The 18,309-nt window shown below is 41.7% G+C and overlaps 2 protein-coding genes and 4 non-coding genes across 6 annotated transcripts in view; 5 read left to right on the top strand and 1 right to left on the bottom strand.

Annotated features, from left to right (window-relative positions):
* Window positions 1–472: 472 nt before the first annotated feature.
* On the bottom strand, window positions 473–14,640 carry fam169b (family with sequence similarity 169 member B). Its single transcript, XM_085414895.1, has 9 exons — window positions 14,523–14,640; window positions 12,574–12,704; window positions 10,216–10,318; window positions 10,048–10,133; window positions 9,251–9,401; window positions 8,531–8,713; window positions 5,268–5,393; window positions 5,082–5,152; window positions 473–2,283 (listed from the first exon to the last, which is right to left on the bottom strand). The coding sequence occupies exons 2-9, from the start codon at window positions 12,697–12,699 to the stop codon at window positions 1,918–1,920; spliced, it is 1,212 nt and encodes a 403-aa protein (XP_085271021.1). The 5' UTR covers window positions 12,700–12,704; window positions 14,523–14,640; the 3' UTR covers window positions 473–1,917.
* Window positions 14,641–15,417: 777 nt separating this feature from the next.
* The window catches only part of ldhd (lactate dehydrogenase D), a 51,405-nt gene continuing 48,513 nt past the window's right edge, over window positions 15,418–18,309 (top strand). Inside the window, exon 1 of the mRNA XM_085414892.1 lies at window positions 15,418–15,563. Coding sequence (XP_085271018.1) covers window positions 15,471–15,563 — 93 coding nt within the window. The 5' untranslated portion in view covers window positions 15,418–15,470. The remainder of the gene's footprint in view (window positions 15,564–18,309) is intronic.
* On the top strand, window positions 16,045–16,115 carry trnag-gcc (transfer RNA glycine (anticodon GCC)). The gene has a single exon. It is a non-coding gene; the product is annotated as a tRNA-Gly (tRNA).
* trnag-gcc (transfer RNA glycine (anticodon GCC)) lies at window positions 16,373–16,443 on the top strand. Its single transcript has one exon. It is a non-coding gene; the product is annotated as a tRNA-Gly (tRNA).
* On the top strand, window positions 16,672–16,742 carry trnag-gcc (transfer RNA glycine (anticodon GCC)). The gene has a single exon. It is a non-coding gene; the product is annotated as a tRNA-Gly (tRNA).
* On the top strand, window positions 16,960–17,030 carry trnag-gcc (transfer RNA glycine (anticodon GCC)). The gene has a single exon. It is a non-coding gene; the product is annotated as a tRNA-Gly (tRNA).

Raw genomic sequence — 18,309 nt, 5'->3', positions numbered from 1 at the left:
GGACAGCCCAGACTCTTCTCATTTATGCAGAAATTGCCTGCAGATCACCTAGGGGGCGCATGATGGCCCTCATTGAACAGCAGTGAATGCAGCGCAAGTACATGTAGTTTTTTTCTTTTTCATTACTAATTAGGCGCTAATTAGTATTCTTAATGTTTGTTAAAGTTGTTTCTCGTGCGGTCTTTAGTGAGGGGATCATCCTCTGAGAAATACCAGTATCTGAACAGGGACTCAAACCAGCAACCTGCAGGTACAGCTTGTATTTTCAGGTGTCTGCACACACAGCAAGTCCAGATTTACGCTTTATTTCTACACAAAAAGCTTTTACAAGTATCTGCTGATTATTGTCAGAACTGTTGATTTTACACGTTAAATGCAAGCATTGTGCAAACTGTTGCACCATTTCTGAACACCAGAACTACAAAGTTAGCAATGATTCAAGGGTTTGTACTCTCATTCCAGCACATTTATTCTTAGGAGGTGAAAGGAAAACTTGCACTCATAATCCAACAAGAATACAAACACACATAGATTTTTATTTAATCCCACTCTGGGGGAAATTCATTTATTACACCAGCACGAGGGAAAGGAACAAAAAGTGAATTAGAGATATATTAGAAAAATAAAAAACCAAGAAGAAACACAATGAGAACAGTGTACAAAAAAGCCGAAATACTATGTATATAGATGGTTGCTTTAAACAAGGCAAGGCAAGGCAAGGCAAGTTTATTTGTATAGCACAATTCAACAACAAGGTGATTCAAAGTGCTTTACAGAGACATTAGAAACAAGAACAAATAAAAAGCATGATTTAAAATTGATTAAAACAAGCAAATAAACTAACTAACTAATTAACAAACAAACAAACAAACAAACAACAGTATATAAAACCAAAACAGATAAAATCAGAACAGTAGATAAAATCAGTAGTTAAATGTAAGTTTTGAAATTTAAGCTTAAAGTGTGGATTTGGTGCTTTATTCAAATGCAGCTGAGAACAGGTGAGTCTTCAACCTGGATTTAAATAAACTGAGTGTTTCAGCTGATCTGAGGCTTTCTGGGAGTTTGTTCCAGATATAAGGAGCATAAAAGCTGAATGCAGCTTCTCCGTGTCTGGTTCTGACTCTGGGAACTGATAAAAGACCGGATCCAGATGACCTGAGGGATCTGGATGGTTCATACTGGGTCAGGAGGTCACTGATGTATTTTGGTCCTAAACCATTCAGAGCTTTATAGGCCAGCATCAGAACTTTAAAGTCTATCCTCTGACGGACAATACACCAAGATTTTTTCTTTTTATATGTACCTAAAGTGCAGTGGGCGAGATGATAATACATCTGTAGTTTTAAACAATTTTTCCTCCGTGAGCACATCAGGAGCAACTCAGGGTTTGGGATACTTTGGCATGCAGGCTGGAGCAGTCAAGGACCAAACCACCAACCGTCCAATGAGTCGACAGGTTGCTCTATCTCCTAATCCACACCAAGCCTCAGAAGCTGTGGTTTTTTATGTGATTAGTGCAGAAAAAACTATATTGTAGCTCTTTATTGATTGATCCTGTGCATTAATAGTTAAGCATAATAATCTGAGGTCACCGTATGAACCCCAACCTTGCATCTAAAATGGGTTGAAATGCTGTGCAAGTTGTACCCACGGAGCAAATGCATATGCTATACTCTAATAATAATCTGTGTGGATGTATTTATGTTTGAAGGCAAAAATCAATAACTCAGACACATGGTTCTTATTTAGCACAAACACTATTAAGTAGCCACAAAGAAACACGATACTACAAAGACACACAAAAAGGTTTATTGTGCATGTTTAGGTACATGCAGTCTGCTGTTCATTCAAAACTCACTTTGATTTGATGGAAAGAACACAAAGTCACCTAAATGAATGTGGATATGGTTTCGGTTAAGTGTCCGAACATTCTCTGCGGGCTCTGCTGCTGAATGCAGTCTTTGTGTGTACATGTTTCAACTCACTTCTGGCTCGTTTGGGAATTTTCTGCATGTCCTCTGGTTCCTGTCTGTGGTGCTTTGTAGATTTGGAAGCCTTGGATTTCAAAGCCTGTGCTGTGTTTAGGAGCCGGGTGGGAGGTCCAGATTGCACATGGATAGTTTGGGCTGCAGGGCTACATCCTGTTCCAGGGAGCTCGCTGCTCAGGGACCATCTTCCTTGGCTTGGCTCACATGATTTAAATTGCTGTTCAGCAGAGTCCAACACCACTGCGGTGTTTACACCAGTGCTTCCCAGTGTGCCCAGGTCCAGTATACAAGTCTGCATGGAGATAAACAGAATTGGATAAATTATTGCTGCTTACACAAAATAGCTACAGGAGACATTAAAAAAAAAAAACTACAAAGAGTCACAACATGAGAACAAAAATCCACAAACCCTCTGAAGTGGGTGAGAAACATTCTCGGGGGGCATGAACGTCAATACAAAATCTCACGAAAGCATTTTCTGTGCCACAATTTGATGTGTGGTTTACACAAGTTTGAAGCTTATGGTGTGAACCTCCTACTGCTGGTAACTCTCACTCTGTTATTGACATATATGCTGGTCTCTATAAAGTTACATTGTAAGAGAAGATAAAATAGATAGCAGGACTCTCATATGGACGTCGTATAATACCAGATAATAATAATGTCATCTCACAGCATATGGTAAGATTATTGGGAGGAACATAGCATTTGTTCCTAGAGCAAGAACATGGTATGATATCATCTCGAAGAATCATACGCGGCCCTGATTGTCAATGCAAAATATCATAAAATCATTTTCTGAGCCATGAGCTGGTAGCTTGTTTGACGTTTAATATCTCAAATGTGCCAAAAGAGATGCAGGGCTTTTAGCCAGCAAGCATCTGGCCCTGTAGCAGTGACAGGACGTGGCATTGGTGGTTCAGTGGTAGATGCAGGAGACGCAGGGCCAATTCCCGGCCAATGCGCTGCTACTTTTTAACAGAATCAGGTAAAGGAAAAAAGTGTGCAAATTTACACACTCAGCCGTACTGGAACTCATTTCACTGCACTGTGTTGAACATGCCAGTTCTTGATACATGCAATCTCAAAGCATATTACATATTTGGGTCAAGAGCTGACAGACAAAAAGGTGAAAACCCACAAGTCTATGTCTGGTTTCACATTGTTTAAAGTCTGAAGGTCTGGGATTAGTCACTCTGCTTTCATAGTGCCACCAAGTGACTCAGTGTGATTCTCCTCACTGACACTTGCACATAATTCAGTTTCAGATCAATCTATAAAAGCACTGAAAGCTTTGAAATATTAATAATCTTGATTTCATCTCAAGTGATCAGTACAGTCGATGACATTCATCCTCTGGTGACCGTGAAAGTAGAAAAGTCAGAGGCTTGTTTTCACATCCTCTTCTGTTTAAAGCAGTAGGTCTGAGAGCGGTCCCCAAAATAACTGTGCTTCCGTTGTTAAAGCCAGACGCGCTATTTTAGCCTTCTAGTGAGGCTCAGTGGTAGAACAAAGCGCCTCACAGTATTGTGAGGTGAAACCCAACAATTCCTCAGAGAGCAAGAACATGTAGCACCTAAATCTAAACGTGAGGCCATACAGATCATAACAAGTCCAAAATCAATCATAAAGTCAAGCACTCGATACACTAAACTGCAACAATTACAAAATCTCATGGAATCGTTTTCTAAGTGTACCGTGTGATGTTTCGTGTCCATGAGGGTCTGCTTGGATCCCCGTTGGGCAGAGAGATGGAAATTTGTCATCAGAGACTCTTTCACGGAGACATTACAACGCACAAACTATGCAAGCACCCTTCAGGTGGACTCCATGGAAGTGTAACAGGAATGACTACGAGTCCCAAATGTCTGCAGCTGTCGACACACCAGAATATTATTCTGGTCATACCAAATCAGTAGTGGGTCATCATTGCTGCAAATTACAACATTTCTCTGGGAAACTAATTAGACATTAAGATCTCCTTAGCAACACTAGAATAGTCAGTAAAACAGGTAAATTCACTGTTAATAAAACTATAAAATATCAAACTAAGCCTTACTGGACGTATTTACTTTCATCCATTCATTTTCAAAACTATAAACCTCAGAGGAGCCTCGAACAGCCATCAGCTGAAATTAAAGTTTTCAATGAAAACGCCGGCTTCAACAAGCTCTTGATATAGCCATGAACAGTGTTGGTCAAGTTACTTGAAAAAAGTAATCAGTAACTAATTACTGATTACTTCCCCAAAAAAGTAATCCTGTTACTTTACTGATTACTTATTTTAAGAACCATGTGTCTGAGTTACAAGTAACGCGTTACTGTGGGCAGTACTGATCTCTGGCCATGAATGTGAAGTGTGTGACGAGTAGCTGTTTCAGTCTAAGTTGGCTGAAGATGTTTTTCAGTGTAATCGTGGAGAAACTGAGGCCATGTCCACACTAATAAGTTTTGGTTTGAAAACGCATCATTTTGGCCTTCCGTCCACACTGAGACGGCGTTTTCGGTCAAGGAAAACGCAGCGTTTTGAAAACGCTCTCCAAAGCGGATACATTTGGGAAAATGTTTTCGCGTCGCAGTGTTGACAGCGAACTTGCAGCCTTTTCGAAAACGATGACGATGCATGTTAGTCATGTGATGCAGTCATGTGACCAATTAAACTAAGATAGCAGAGGGCATTATACAGCAGTTGTTTTGCTTGCGCTCAATTTTGACAGCCCTATTAAAGGTTAATATCAGTCTGTACGTGCTCCAGAGAGCTTTTCTTCAAATTCTTTAATTCTCACTCTCTTTTACAACTTTGTACTTTTGTGTTACTCGCAGCAATAACTCCGTCTCATTGTTGGTCCATTTAAAAAACTCGGTGCTTTTCCTCAACGTTTTGCTGCAACGTTTCAAAGAGCTGAAAAGTAAATAAACAGCAGATGGATTTAAGGCAGGTCGAATCGTCTTGCGTATCACGCATGCGCAGTACTGAAACGCAAGCATTTCTGTGAAAACAAATGAAAACGATAGTGTGGAGGCGGAGCGTTTTCAGACGCCATTTTCAAATTCACCCAGGCTAGTGTGGACGTAGCCTGACATTCTTACCTTGTGAAAGGAGTCCTTGAGTGCATTTCTCTGTGTTTCTCCTGATATTGGGCTGCTCTCCTTATCAGTACCTAAAAGATGTGAGTCAGATAAGGACACGTGCCGTCTTCAAGACATTCCCACGTTAGCAATTCAATATAAATCTGAAAATATTCTTAAACCCATAAAAAACAAACCAATGTTTACCGAGGCAGTAGCGTCCGAGCAGAATGTTAAGCCAGATGTTTCGTCGTTGAGTCCAGCCCCCTGGAGCTTCCACCTCGTACAGACGCTCTCGATACTGCTGGTGCTTCTGCAGGAACCTTTTGAACACTGAACACACAAACACATGTTTTGTTGTATTTCTGTTGGAGCATGGATAAGTCTGAGTGATTATATGAGTAGATAATGAGGCTGAATGCGCTTAGAAATCCAAGACAGCATTTTGTCCTGCAGATTTTTTCTTTGCAACCTGTAGGAACCATGTTTTTAAGGCTTCACCACGGGATGGAAGCTTTGCCCTGTTGTCTACTTTGGGTATAAAATCATTTAATGATCTATTCTAAGGGCATTTTCTCTTCCTTTGAACAACTTGAACAATGAAACCCACTTTTTTGGGTACCCACAGGTCTGTAGCTTTATTCGAGGGATGACACCTCATTTTCCCTCTCAGCCTTTAACCCCACTCATTGAGACTCTTTTGCGTCCACCTCCAAATTAAAACGGTGCTGCTTCATGCAGCTATGAAGAATCCTTTATCTCCGGAGTGTCCCAGTGTTAACTATTCAGTCGCTTTGGGAGCAGGACCTTGGTAAGGAAATCACCCAGGACTTTTGGGAGGATATACTCTTCCGGGTCCACTCGTCATCTATTAGTGCCGGGCATACACTGGTCCAGTGCAAAGTGCTGCACCACACCCACTGGTGAAAACTCGCACTTTCCAAAATCTACCCTGATGCTGATCCTGTCTGTGATAGATGCAAACAAGCCCACGCCTCACTGATGTTGTGGTCCTGTCCCTGCCTTACTAGAGGTACTTCAGGAGCACTTAGATCTAAATGTGTCGGTCTTTGCTGTGACACCTGGTGAGACTGCTTTGCTAGCGTTGACAGATTTCGTGGCTTTTTTAACTCTTTTGGCCAGATGTCTGATTTTGCTCCAGTGGAAGTCAGTCACCCTCCTCTCTCTGAGGCCTGGATTACAGGTGTTCTTTTTAGCAATGTGGAAACGGTAAAACATACTCTATGTGGGTCAACGGCAATATTTCTGAATTCATGGAAACCCTTTTTCAACAATGTAGAAACAGTGCAGTTGTCATGGTTGGCTGTGTGGCAGGCAGGCAAGCAGGAGTGGTGGACCCAAAATGCAGAACTCAGACACGGAAGTGGGACTTAAAGCGCAGCTTTATTGCTGGGAGAAACCTCGTACTAAATAAACTCACTAAAAGACAAACAAAGGTCATAACAGAGGAACTGAGGACTGAAACACTAAACTGGAGCAGGTGACTAAACACTAGAGACGCAAAATACACAGCTAGTTGAGAGTACAACGCGACACTGACACAGAGAAACACAGGGCTTAAATACACAGATGGCAGTAATCAAGGGATGAGAGACAGGAGGGGAACACACCTGGGAGAAATCACAGCTGACGAGACAGGGGAAACGTAAACTGAGCACACTCACATAAGACACAGACCTTCACAATAAAACAGGAAACTCAGACACAGGGAACCAGACAAGACGCTGAACTGAACAGACAGAATCAGAATCAGAAAGGGTTTTATTGCCAAATGTTGAGCAGGTTTACAACATTAGGAAATTGCTGCGGTGCTTCAGTGCAAACATACTGTCATACAGACAGATTCACAAACAGACGGGGTGACACCATAGACAGACAGAGATACAGACTCAGAGGCAGACCGAATATAACACATAGAACTCAAACAATAATCATCATCATAATAATAAACTAGAAAATGATAATAATAAACTTAAAGCGCTGGGTCACCGACCCAGGACCATGACAGCAGTTCTGTGATATACCACTGTGAATCTGGCTGTCCCTATTTTATTGTACTTGGTTCTATGCTACTCTACTGCTTTTATTTTGTTTTATTTTTGTTCACTCCTGACTTCTTTTGGTCATGAGGTACTCTATTATTATTCTGTTTTTTCTACCAAAGATAATCTTGAGTTGCTGTGGATATCCCGTACTGTCTCCACTCTGTGGTTTGCTGTGGGGACCGCGTTTATGACATGGTTAGGTTTCTTTTACATGTATAGCCACAATGTCACTTTGACCGGCACTTTTGGGCACAGCTAAGTCTTTTTTGTCTTTTTTACATGGTGTGCAATCACTCTGTTGTTGTACTGTAATTTGCTGTGATTCTGAAAAATAAAAAGAGTTTGGGAAAAAAAGGAATAAAAGAAAGCAGCAAAAGTCTGGGAAACAACGCTTTGCACACAATGAGCTTTGGAAAAATGGTCTATATCACCTTAATCTGGCACTTTAAAGGAGATCTGTGTAACCTTGTAAAAACCATTGTCATTAATCAGTGAAATGAAGCAATTAGTGAGTCTTCCCATGAGTGTTCAGGCTCTCTCTCCTTCAAAAAGGACGTTTTGGTCAGATTCAAGTGTTCCTTAAGTGTTCTTTCCAGCGCCTGACAATATCTTTAGTTCTGGACAGCAGTTTTTATCCCTGACCGAGCCTGAGCCCAGCCCTGCTTTCCTTTCCTGAGCTGCCGGACAGCTTGCCAGAACTTTCATGAGGCCAGCTAAAAAAATCTGTTCTCCATGGTCTCCTCAGACTTTTCCAAACCCAAGTTTCTGCTTCTGTGAAGCTGCAAAACTTCAGCAAAACTCTTTGATACCAATCGGCTGTTTCAGGCGACCTCTGAGCCAACCATTCAGACTCCACATCCACAACCACTGCTGGGACCCAAGAGACACGATTATAACAGTTATGTGCCACCATACGCTTTAATATGGTGATTGTTACGGTCACCCGTGCTTAGCGCCAAGGTATAATAACAAAAACAGTAGAGTATCCTGACACCTGCCGGGCACATCTCACCAGGAGACACTCTGGGAAAAGCGACGACAAAAAACTTCAAATGACACACTCATTGGTTGACCAAATGCCTTTCATTTAAATGAGGGGCTAAATCATCAAGTTCACCTCTGTTTCCAGTTACAGTCAGTGTCATCTTGGATTTCTGTGTGTTTCACTTGGGAAATGCAAATTCCACTATTAAAAAAAACCTATTACATTTTTTTGCGTCATGATGTACAGGTGTGTGATCAGCTTTTAGCTATAACTAGATCATTAGTGCGTGAGTCTACTGAACATTTCTATTGAACAAAAGCGAAGAAAACATGCAGTTCCTTGACCAGATACAGCAAACTGTCTGACAGAGACCTAAAGAAACAAGTATACAAACAGGTCAAAGAAGGACCCGAGCTGACCTGCAGCCATGCTGGGGGATAATGGAGAGCTGACTCCCAGAAACTCCTCCGTAGAGAAGGAGGAGCAGAAATCCTCCAGCATCTGAAGGCCGAAGCCTCTCCTCCTGCAGCTCCTCCTCACCAGCACAGTGTCCAGAACAGGCAGCAGGTAACAGCAGCTGCTCCAGCCGTCACACAGACTCCCTGAAACAGCAGAGGAGGACATGGATTGCATTTAAGAGGTGGATGTAGCTTCCAGGTCTGAAAAGCTAAGTCAGTGTAACTCCTTCAAATAGAAGGACAACAGAAGGTATGATTTATCCATAGAAAGAGATTTGTGAAGCTTCAAAGTGAACACCTTCCTAATAGTCATCTTAGCGTGATTAGTTAGGCCTGGATGTAATCAGAAAATTGAGGAATTGCTCGGTCCTGGAAGATCATCTGATGCAAATTCACATCCAACTCATCTATCTCATATAAGATATTTTAGATCATCCACACTTGCTGCACATCTGCAGGCCACTTTGCAGCCCGCCTCCACCCAGCTCCTAATTTCATGCTGTTTCTGACTTAATTAAAGTTTCAATCCGACTCAAGCCAGTCTTCTGCCCTTAACTTTGCAGCTTTCTTCACATTTGTCCAAACTCCTGCTGGACATACACAAAATATAAATCGCAACCTGCAGATGTGTATGTTCACTGATACCCTGTTTGCCAATCACTCTCATCCTCCTCTGCCCACCTTTGTGCTTCACGGTGTAAAAGCCGACCGCCTGGTTGTCTTTCCACAGCACTTTGCAGCTCTCTTTGGGAGGATGCAGGGAGAACAGTGAAGGCCTCTCCATTATCTGACTGAGCAGAAATACAATCACCCTCTCCATAACAGACTGGACCTGCGGACAACATGCAGAAGTTTCCAGACAGTCGGCTCTGGTAGATTAACGATTCAGCAAATCTTCATTTAGAAATTGATAGAACAGACTTTTTCTGTGAATTTACACCTGAAGCCTGTAAAACTATGGCAAGCTTCAAAAGCCAGTATAACATAGGTTCATGCGTTTTCCAGCTTCACACTCCACTGCACAGCTTGGTTGTATGTATTTATGGTTGTATTTATGTATGTCTTAAGACTTGAAAAAAAAGAAGGCAACTTGACTTCTTTAAGTTTGTTAAGACATTTCACCTCGAATTCAAGAGGCTTCTTCAGTTCTAAAAACAAATAGTGGACTGTGTCAGGTATTTTATTCCTAATGGGGGCTGTCACCTCTAGAGGTGGTCCTGAGGGTCGTTGACCACTATTTTTATCTTGCACGTCACCATATTGCTGAGTCTGAAGTACACTGAGATGACGTGGTTGGAGAAAATTCTCCCGAGTTTCTCCCGCAAACCCGCTGCATAAGCTGCTACCGACCACACCTACAATGCAATCTTGAGATGATTCTTGTCATGAGTAGACTGATTTATTCTCTCACTGTTCACACCTGTGTACGAGCCATGAAGTGACATAGTGTCTAGACAAATGTACTTTAACACAGTTACCGACACCAAACCACTTCTGGATTTGCTTGACGTTCGCAAGACGTCATCCAAAAGCCACCACTTCCCGTGCAGGTATAGGCTGACCACTGGAAGGTAACATCAGAGCAGAGAGCGTCAGTCTGTGTCTGAGGCTGGAACATCTCACAGAGCAGCGTGCTGAACCCAAACCTTGTGTTTGATCATCCGAAGGGTGCAGTGCCAGCACCGCGCAGGCAGGCTGGCCATCCTCAAACAGCTGCAGCTGGCTCACATTTGTTGCCGTTATTGCCACCTGAGCAGACAGGAAGATAACATCAAGCCAAATGTTGGTAAGGTGGTAAAAACACTTCCACCATAGTTCCCGTTCGAGAGTCACAGTAACCACACAGAGAGTTAATTCAGGGCATCTGCACGCCAAAACAAGTTAAGTTTAATGCTTTAAAAGATCTGTTGTGTATTTCAATACCAAAACATATGCATGATTAGGTGTTATTACATCCAACTCTGTTGTATTTATATAGCGCCAAATCACAACAGTCACCTCAAGGCGCTTCAAATTGTAAGGCAAAGACTCGACAATAATACAGAGAACAATGAGACGATCCCTTATGAGCATGCAGTTGGTGACAGAGGGAAGGAAAAACTCCCTTTTAACAGGAAGAAACCTACATCTACATAAGATTTCAAAGTTTACACTTACTAACTCAAAGTTTTGAGAAAATAACTTGAAATGTAGACGATAAAGTTACATTTCGAGTTACTAGGAGAACACAGTTAATGGATAATATGGATGCTAAAAGATTTTAGGCTCTTGATTTAAGAATGTGAAGCTGTTTATGGTTAGCTGAGATTTTTCTAGATTTTACTGTAGACTAAATAAACAAGTCCGTGTGAATAACTGCAAACATAATTTCATTTACAGCAGACCTTGAAGAATATACAGGGAGTGCAGAATTATTAGGCAAATGAGTATTTTGTCCACATCATCCTCTTCATGCATGTTGCCTTACTCCAAGCTGTATAGGCTTGAAAGCCTACTACCAATTAAGCATATTAGGTGATGTGCATCTCTGTAATGAGAAGGGGTGTGGTCTAATGACATCAACACCCTATATCAGGTGTGCATAATTATTAGGCAACGTCCTTTCCTTTGGCAAAATGGGTCAAAAGAAGGACTTGACAGGCTCAGAAAAGTCAAAAATAGTGAGATATCTTGCAGAGGGATGCAGCAGTCTCAAAATTGCAAAGCTTCTGAAGCGTGATCATCGAACAATCAAGCGTTTCATTCAAAATAGTCAACAGGGTCGCAAGAAGCGTGTGGAAAAACCAAGGCGCAAAATAACTGCCCATGAACTGAGAAAAGTCAAGCGTGCAGCTGCCAAGATGCCACTTGCCACCAGTTTGGCCATATTTCAGAGCTGCAACATCACTGGAGTGCCCAAAAGCACAAGGTGTGCAATACTCAGAGACATGGCCAAGGTAAGAAAGGCTGAAAGACGACCACCACTGAACAAGACACACAAGCTGAAACGTCAAGACTGGGCCAAGAAATATCTCAAGACTGGTTTTTCTAAGGTTTTATGGACTGATGAAATGAGAGTGAGTCTTGATGGGCCAGATGGATGGGCCCGTGGCTGGATTGGTAAAGGGCAGAGAGCTCCAGTCCCACTCAGACGCCAGCAAGGTGGAGGTGGAGTACTGGTTTGGGCTGGTATCATCAAAGATGAGCTTGTGGGGCCTTTTCGGGTTGAGGATGGAGTCAAGCTCAACTCCCAGTCCTACTGCCAGTTTCTGGAAGACACCTTCTTCAAGCAGTGGTACAGGAAGAAGTCTGCATCCTTCAAGAAAAACATGATTCTCATGCAGGACAATGCTCCATCACACGCGTCCAAGTACTCCACAGCGTGGCTGGCAAGAAAGGGTATAAAAGGAGAAAAACTAATGACATGGCCTCCTTGTTCATCTGATCTGAACCCCATTGAGAACCTGTGGTCCATCATCAAATGTGAGATTTACAAGGAGGGAAAACAGTACACCTCTCTGAACAGTGTCTGGGAGGCTGTGGTTGCTGCTGCACGCAATGTTGATGGTGAACAGATCAAAACTCTGACAGAATCCATGGATGGCAGGCTTTTGAGTGTCCTTGCAAAGAAAGGTGGCTATATTGGTCACTGATTTGTTTTTGTTTTGTTTTTGAATGTCAGAAATGTATATTTGTGAATGTGGAGATGTTATATTGGTTTCACTGGTAAAAAGAAATAATTGAAATGGGTATATATTTGTTTTTTGTTAAGTTGCCTAATAATTCTGCACAGTAATAGTCACCTGCACACACAGATATCCCCCTAAAATAGCTAAAACTAAAAACAAACTAAAAACTACTTCCAAAAACATTCAGCTTTGATATTAATGAGTTTTTTGGGTTCATTGAGAACATGGTTGTTGTTCAATAATAAAATTATTCCTCAAAAATACAACTTGCCTAATAATTCTGCACTCCCTGTATTATTTGCAATAATAATCAGTCACCCAAATGTGGTTAGGTACCTTTGAGGTCTGCGATGACTGAAACCACTCATTATCACAGGGGCTGGACTCCAGAGAGGACATGTACTGTTCAGACGCAGATGTCAGGTCATTGTGATCCACAGATGGCAGGTCTACAGGGTACATGGCCTCTTGGAGAGGATACAGATGTTTAAGATGTACTTACGCATTTACACAAGATACAAAAAATAGAAACAAAACGTGAGTCTTGACTTTATGGATCTGATTACATTAGTATTCTCCCGTGTGCGACCACCAGATTGTCTTTAAAACGGTTAATCTTTAAAGCTGCGTCCCCTTCATTTAACACTGCAAATACACGAGAGAATGAATTATGAGTCCGCACAAGCTGTCCGGTCCTCCCGGTAAAATCGGCGCATAAGTTAATGCAACGGTCCCCAGTCCCCGGGCCACGGACCGGTACTGGCCCGTGAGTCGTTTGGTAGCGGGCCGCGAGAGTTGAGGCTCGAGTGTGAAATTTAGGGGTTTTATTTATTATTTATTTTTTATCGTTAACTTGGTTTCCCTGGGTCTTTTCCCATGTGTTATGAATAAATTTTCTTGTTTTCTGGTACCGGTACTGGTTTTATTTTGTTGGATTTATCCGCGACACCTTAAAGGCTGGTCCATGAAACTCTTGTCGGACATAGACCGGTCCGTGGCGCAATAAAGGTTGGGAACCGCAGGGTTACAGTTTTTTACAGACTTAGGTCACTTTTGCAAAACACTTCACACAATCCTCCTAACTGACCGTCAGCCTGGCAAAGCAGTTCATTTCACATTCAAAATGCACTACAACTACCAAAACACTTCATTCAGGTCTCAAATAAACTCATTCTTCCAGAACACTAGCAAAGGTTGACAGCCGACAAACACACTTTGTCACCCACAAAACAATGACCTAAAAAACACTAACAACATGTAGCATTACACAGTGTTTACTTGTGTAAAACAAGGACGCATCTCTGTTTATAATTTCAGTATATGTTACTGGAATGAATCAGACATCATGCAGAATTCGTTAATATTTGTTTATGTATTTTTATTTTTTTGCACTAAGTAATCCCAAAATACAAGAATTTGTATACACACCATCCACTGATACACATACAATAGTAATGCTAATCTACTCGGTCTTCTCCATTTGGCCACAGGTTCTCATCCACATCACATCTTATGTCATCTAGGGCAATACACCTAGGAAAGAATCTTCTGGCTGCCAGAATTGAAGGAGTTGAAAAATTGAAGGAGTAACACCTGTGTAGATGTTCATCTACAATGAGAATAAGCTGTGGCTGGTTAAACTGCATTTTTAGATTTAAAATATGTTTCAATAAAATATTGTTGTTGAATTTTGCTGTCTTTTCAAGTTTTGCATTGTGTTATTGTTTTGGCCATAAGTTTAACAGTTTTGAAAACAGTATGTAAGCACATGCAAAATGTCCTGTACGTACAAAGATTTTTGGCAGTTGTTGTGTCTGAGTGAGAAGATAATTCATGAAATTTGAGAGATGTAGTCATTGAATGCATTTTGTGCCAAAACAATGATAACTGGTCCTCAGTTTAGCCCACATAGACTTCTGTTGTGCTCACTGTGTGAGGAGTTTTGCAAACGTGACCTAAGTATTGGGAAATGTGTCCTAGCGTCTGTAAAAAACTGTAATGCAGATTTCTGCTAAACAATCGGTTCACACAGCCAAATCAAACCAACTCATATCGGTGGATCTGAAGGAAACAAAATCAAAATGTAGCAGATAGCAACCTAAGAACTGTTTACTTCAATCGTTTCATAAAAAGGCTGCAAATGATCATACGCTGCTTGAGCTGCTTTTAATCTGAGTGCTGTAAACAGCTGTGTGAACCTTGAACTGCAACGCAAACAAGAACACGTCACGACAAAGGCTTCATAACAAACTCGAACATGAATTTATTTAATTTCGTTAACTTACTTTCTATGGACCGGATGAGCACATATTGCTTATCAGCAACGTCCCTACAGTCCCGAAATGTAACTTTGATGAGCCTACTCAACCACTAACATCTTCTTTTCTTTGGCCCGGAGCGCCATCCTCTGGTCACAGAGAGAGTTACAAAAATACACGCCATTGTTCGCGGTCTGACTCCATTAACCAATCACAGCAGAGTGTACCTTCGGCGATGACCCTTTGGGCGATGTAATTTAGCACTGGCATGGAATACAGGCATGACGGGAAATGCGCGTTGACGGTTTCAGAATAAAAGAACACGCTTTACCAAGCAAGCACAAAAGGACATTGTTTTTATTTAGCTCATGTTAAAATCTTGCAGTAACAGTCAATCTTCGCTATCTGTTATTAATTTGTAACTTTTTTTTTGTTTAACCTCCTAGGACCTGGCGTCCACATATGTGGGCATCACATTTTGGGTTATTTAGACCAAAATACAAAATTTTGCTCTGCAAGGGCCTGATATCCACTTACGAGGACATTATACTGTTACTGTCCTATCGAAATTTCAAACGAATATTCTTATATGTGGCTCTCATTTTCAGGTCCCAGGTCAGCATTGGTGGTTCGGGACTCAGGAGGTTAACACTTAGAAAATCCTTGAAAAAACAGTTTTTACCCTAACTTCCCAAAAATGGCTGCAAAAATATTATATAGTGATATTTATTTTCCATTATAAATGACTCAGTCTTTTACAAATGCTTCATCCTGGACTATACATATTTCATATTACATAGTTTATTATATAGTTAGATGGTTATAGAGAGAGAGAGAGAGAGAGAGAGAGTGAGTTTTGTTTTATTTTGAAAACAGAGTCCCGGAAGCGGTATGCTAGAAGTAGCTTTTATGTTGTCAGCGGCAGTCTGCGTTTGTGTTTCGCCGTCGGTGACCTGTCGGTGACATTTGCAAACAATGCTCCTCGGGCTGACTAGAGGGCGGGTGCTGCCGTCTCCTCGGCGCTGCCTCCTGCATTGTCGCCACATTAAATCTGCAGCCACCGCTGCGGTGAGTGTTATTTAACGTCCTTCATGTTGGTCGTTTAACTTCAATGCGTGTTGTGCACGAAGTCACGTGCACAGCATGTCTTACCTGCGTGCACGGTACAACCTGCTAGCAAAGCATTAATTAACAAGGCTAATTATGAATAAGCATTAATTAAAAGGGTTAATAAAGCACGAGGCCCAATACCACCGTGTACAAATGCTAATTATTATCTCTGCGCATTAAACTTGAGTCAGCGAAACCTGTAAAAGTTTAGGCGGCACTAAAGGTCTTTGCGAAGGCTTTTTATATGTTAGCATACACTACAAGCGAACCTTAAATTGCAAAATACGGCGACCCGTATTTTTTTCCGAAATGAAATATGAAATTGTCACACCCTTCTGAGCTATTTAGACGAAATATTGAGTCCAGAAAAACAAGCAATTCAACCCTTGGAATGTGTCACAGAATTTTTCTTGATTCTTGATTATTCTTGTCTATGTGCGCATTGGTGGTTCAGTGGTAGAATTCTCGCCTGCCACGCGGGAGGCCCGGGTTCGATTCCCGGCCAATGCAACCTTCCTTTTTCTTTGTCAGAGGCGACATAAAAATTATGCGTCTACTTTCTCGAATCAAATAAATATGAATAAGTATTTGGATGCGTTCATAAAAGGTATAAATTCTCTAAGCCTATTGTAGAATGCACCGTTTTTCCTGTTTGCTGGAAATGTAACATTGATCTCTACCGTCTACTGAGTGTTGAAATAGTGTAAGAATTGCGGAAGGGGGCGGCAATCGGTTCTTATTCTGTTGTGCAAAAATCCTTAGTGTACGCATTGGTGGTTCAGTGGTAGAATTCTCGCCTGCCACGCGGGAGGCCCGGGTTCGATTCCCGGCCAATGCAACACTTAATTTTCTTTTCTTTGTGTCATGAGAGGTGTGCAACTATAGCAACTTTAAAATATATGACACCATATTTCTTTTTCTGAAAGAAATATGGTGTCATCTTATCACCCAGTAGGATTAGCCTGATGGTGTTAAAGGCACTGGAAATTTCAAAAAGCATAATGCTTAGTACATGCCGACTGACCCAGAAAGCCCTCCATTTCCTGTGCAAAAGTCATATCAGCAAGCATTGGTGGTTCAGTGGTAGAATTCTCGCCTGCCACGCGGGAGGCCCGGGTTCGATTCCCGGCCAATGCAAGGCTAGTTCTTTTCTTCCGTGTGTGGGTATTTAGAGCAGCTATGAATATCTACGTTTAAAACTGCTTCTGTACTTACTATATAGGACTGAAAGCTAGTGTGGTGAACTTTGGATAGAATACAGGTTAAAGTCACTTTTGCATTTGCTTGCTCTTTGTGGCACAGAAATTGGCTGTGGGGCCATGATCTGTTTTCTGTTCAAAGGCCACAGTGTCAAGCATTGGTGGTTCAGTGGTAGAATTCTCGCCTGCCACGCGGGAGGCCCGGGTTCGATTCCCGGCCAATGCAAGGCTTACTTTTCATCCCCCTCTCTATTATTTATGTGTAGGCATTCAGACGGGCTATAAATTCTTTAACTGTCTTGTGGACAGCACACCTTAAATTCTACTTATCTGTTAGCCAGCAATCAAACTTTGAGAGATGCTGTACAGCTGGCTCATCTGCAGAACTGTAGGTGAGTCCCCGCCCCCAGTGTGTTCGCTTGAGAGGTAACATCTTCCTGAACTTGGCTCAAAATGAGCCCACAGACAGTTTGCAGTTATTTGAGAATAGGGCTGTGCGATATGACCAAAATCCCATATCCCGATATAAGACATCTATCGTCCGATAACGATATAAGTCACAAAAATGTAACATTTTCTGTAAATTCTGTGAATCTCGGGCAGCTCGACCTGCGTGAAATGTTTCCAGCTTGGCGTCGTGTACCTGGAGTCGAGTGTTTTAACCGATGCATGAAACGATACATTTTTAGACATAAGTTGTAACGGCCGTTGTTTTCTTTGTGAGTATTTATTACACAGTGTGCTGCGGGGAAAAGCCTGTTCTAACGTTTGAGTCTAAGGTTTATTTTTTAGCACCTGACGGCTCCTTTTTGCTTCTCATCCGTAAACAGTCTGCGTTCTCTTTCACATGATTCAGTTTATTTTGAACAGTCTCAACAGGATCTTGAGCTTTATTCTGAAAGGTTTATGTGGAAAATAAACAAGCGGACACATGGCGCGATGGTTTTACCGTCGTTGTTGTTAACGACAACACATAAAAACAGGCACTTGTCCGTCCGTGTGGTTATATTAAATATAAGAGAAAGAGAGAACTTTAAGAAATTAATATAGCCACTACAGTGACCATCAAAATGATGAAAAATATCGCCGTGAACAGTTTAGTTTATTTTGCGACATCACGAAACAAACGATAGCGTAAAATGAAACGATAGACGTTTTTATATCGTCATCCGATATATATCGTTATATCGAACAGCTCTATTTGAGAATGTGCTTGTTTTATTGATTGTAACATGGGAACATGTACAATCATACAGCTTGTTGGAGACACGCTTATTGGGGCACAACAATGAAATACAGTGGGAACACCTGATGTGGTCACCTGTACATCTAACACATCCTGACAGAGTGATAAAACCGCAGACAGTAAAAAAAAAATTTTTGTGTGCAGTGCCTTCTGGGACCGACAACCTGAACAGAACTTAAGGGGCACCTCTTGGTTGTCAACAGATGGGGAGCATCTCCTTGCTGCTAGAGTCCCTCCCCACTGAGCCCCTCTCAGCAGG

Source organism: Rhamphochromis longiceps, linkage group LG7 (assembly GCF_057381845.1).
Source record: "Rhamphochromis longiceps isolate RC_006_pf linkage group LG7, R_longiceps_female_GT1.1, whole genome shotgun sequence".
NCBI classification, from domain to species: Eukaryota; Metazoa; Chordata; class Actinopteri; order Cichliformes; family Cichlidae; genus Rhamphochromis; species Rhamphochromis longiceps.
Note: the sequence above shows the minus strand (reverse complement) of the source record. Positions and strands in the feature narration are given on the sequence as shown.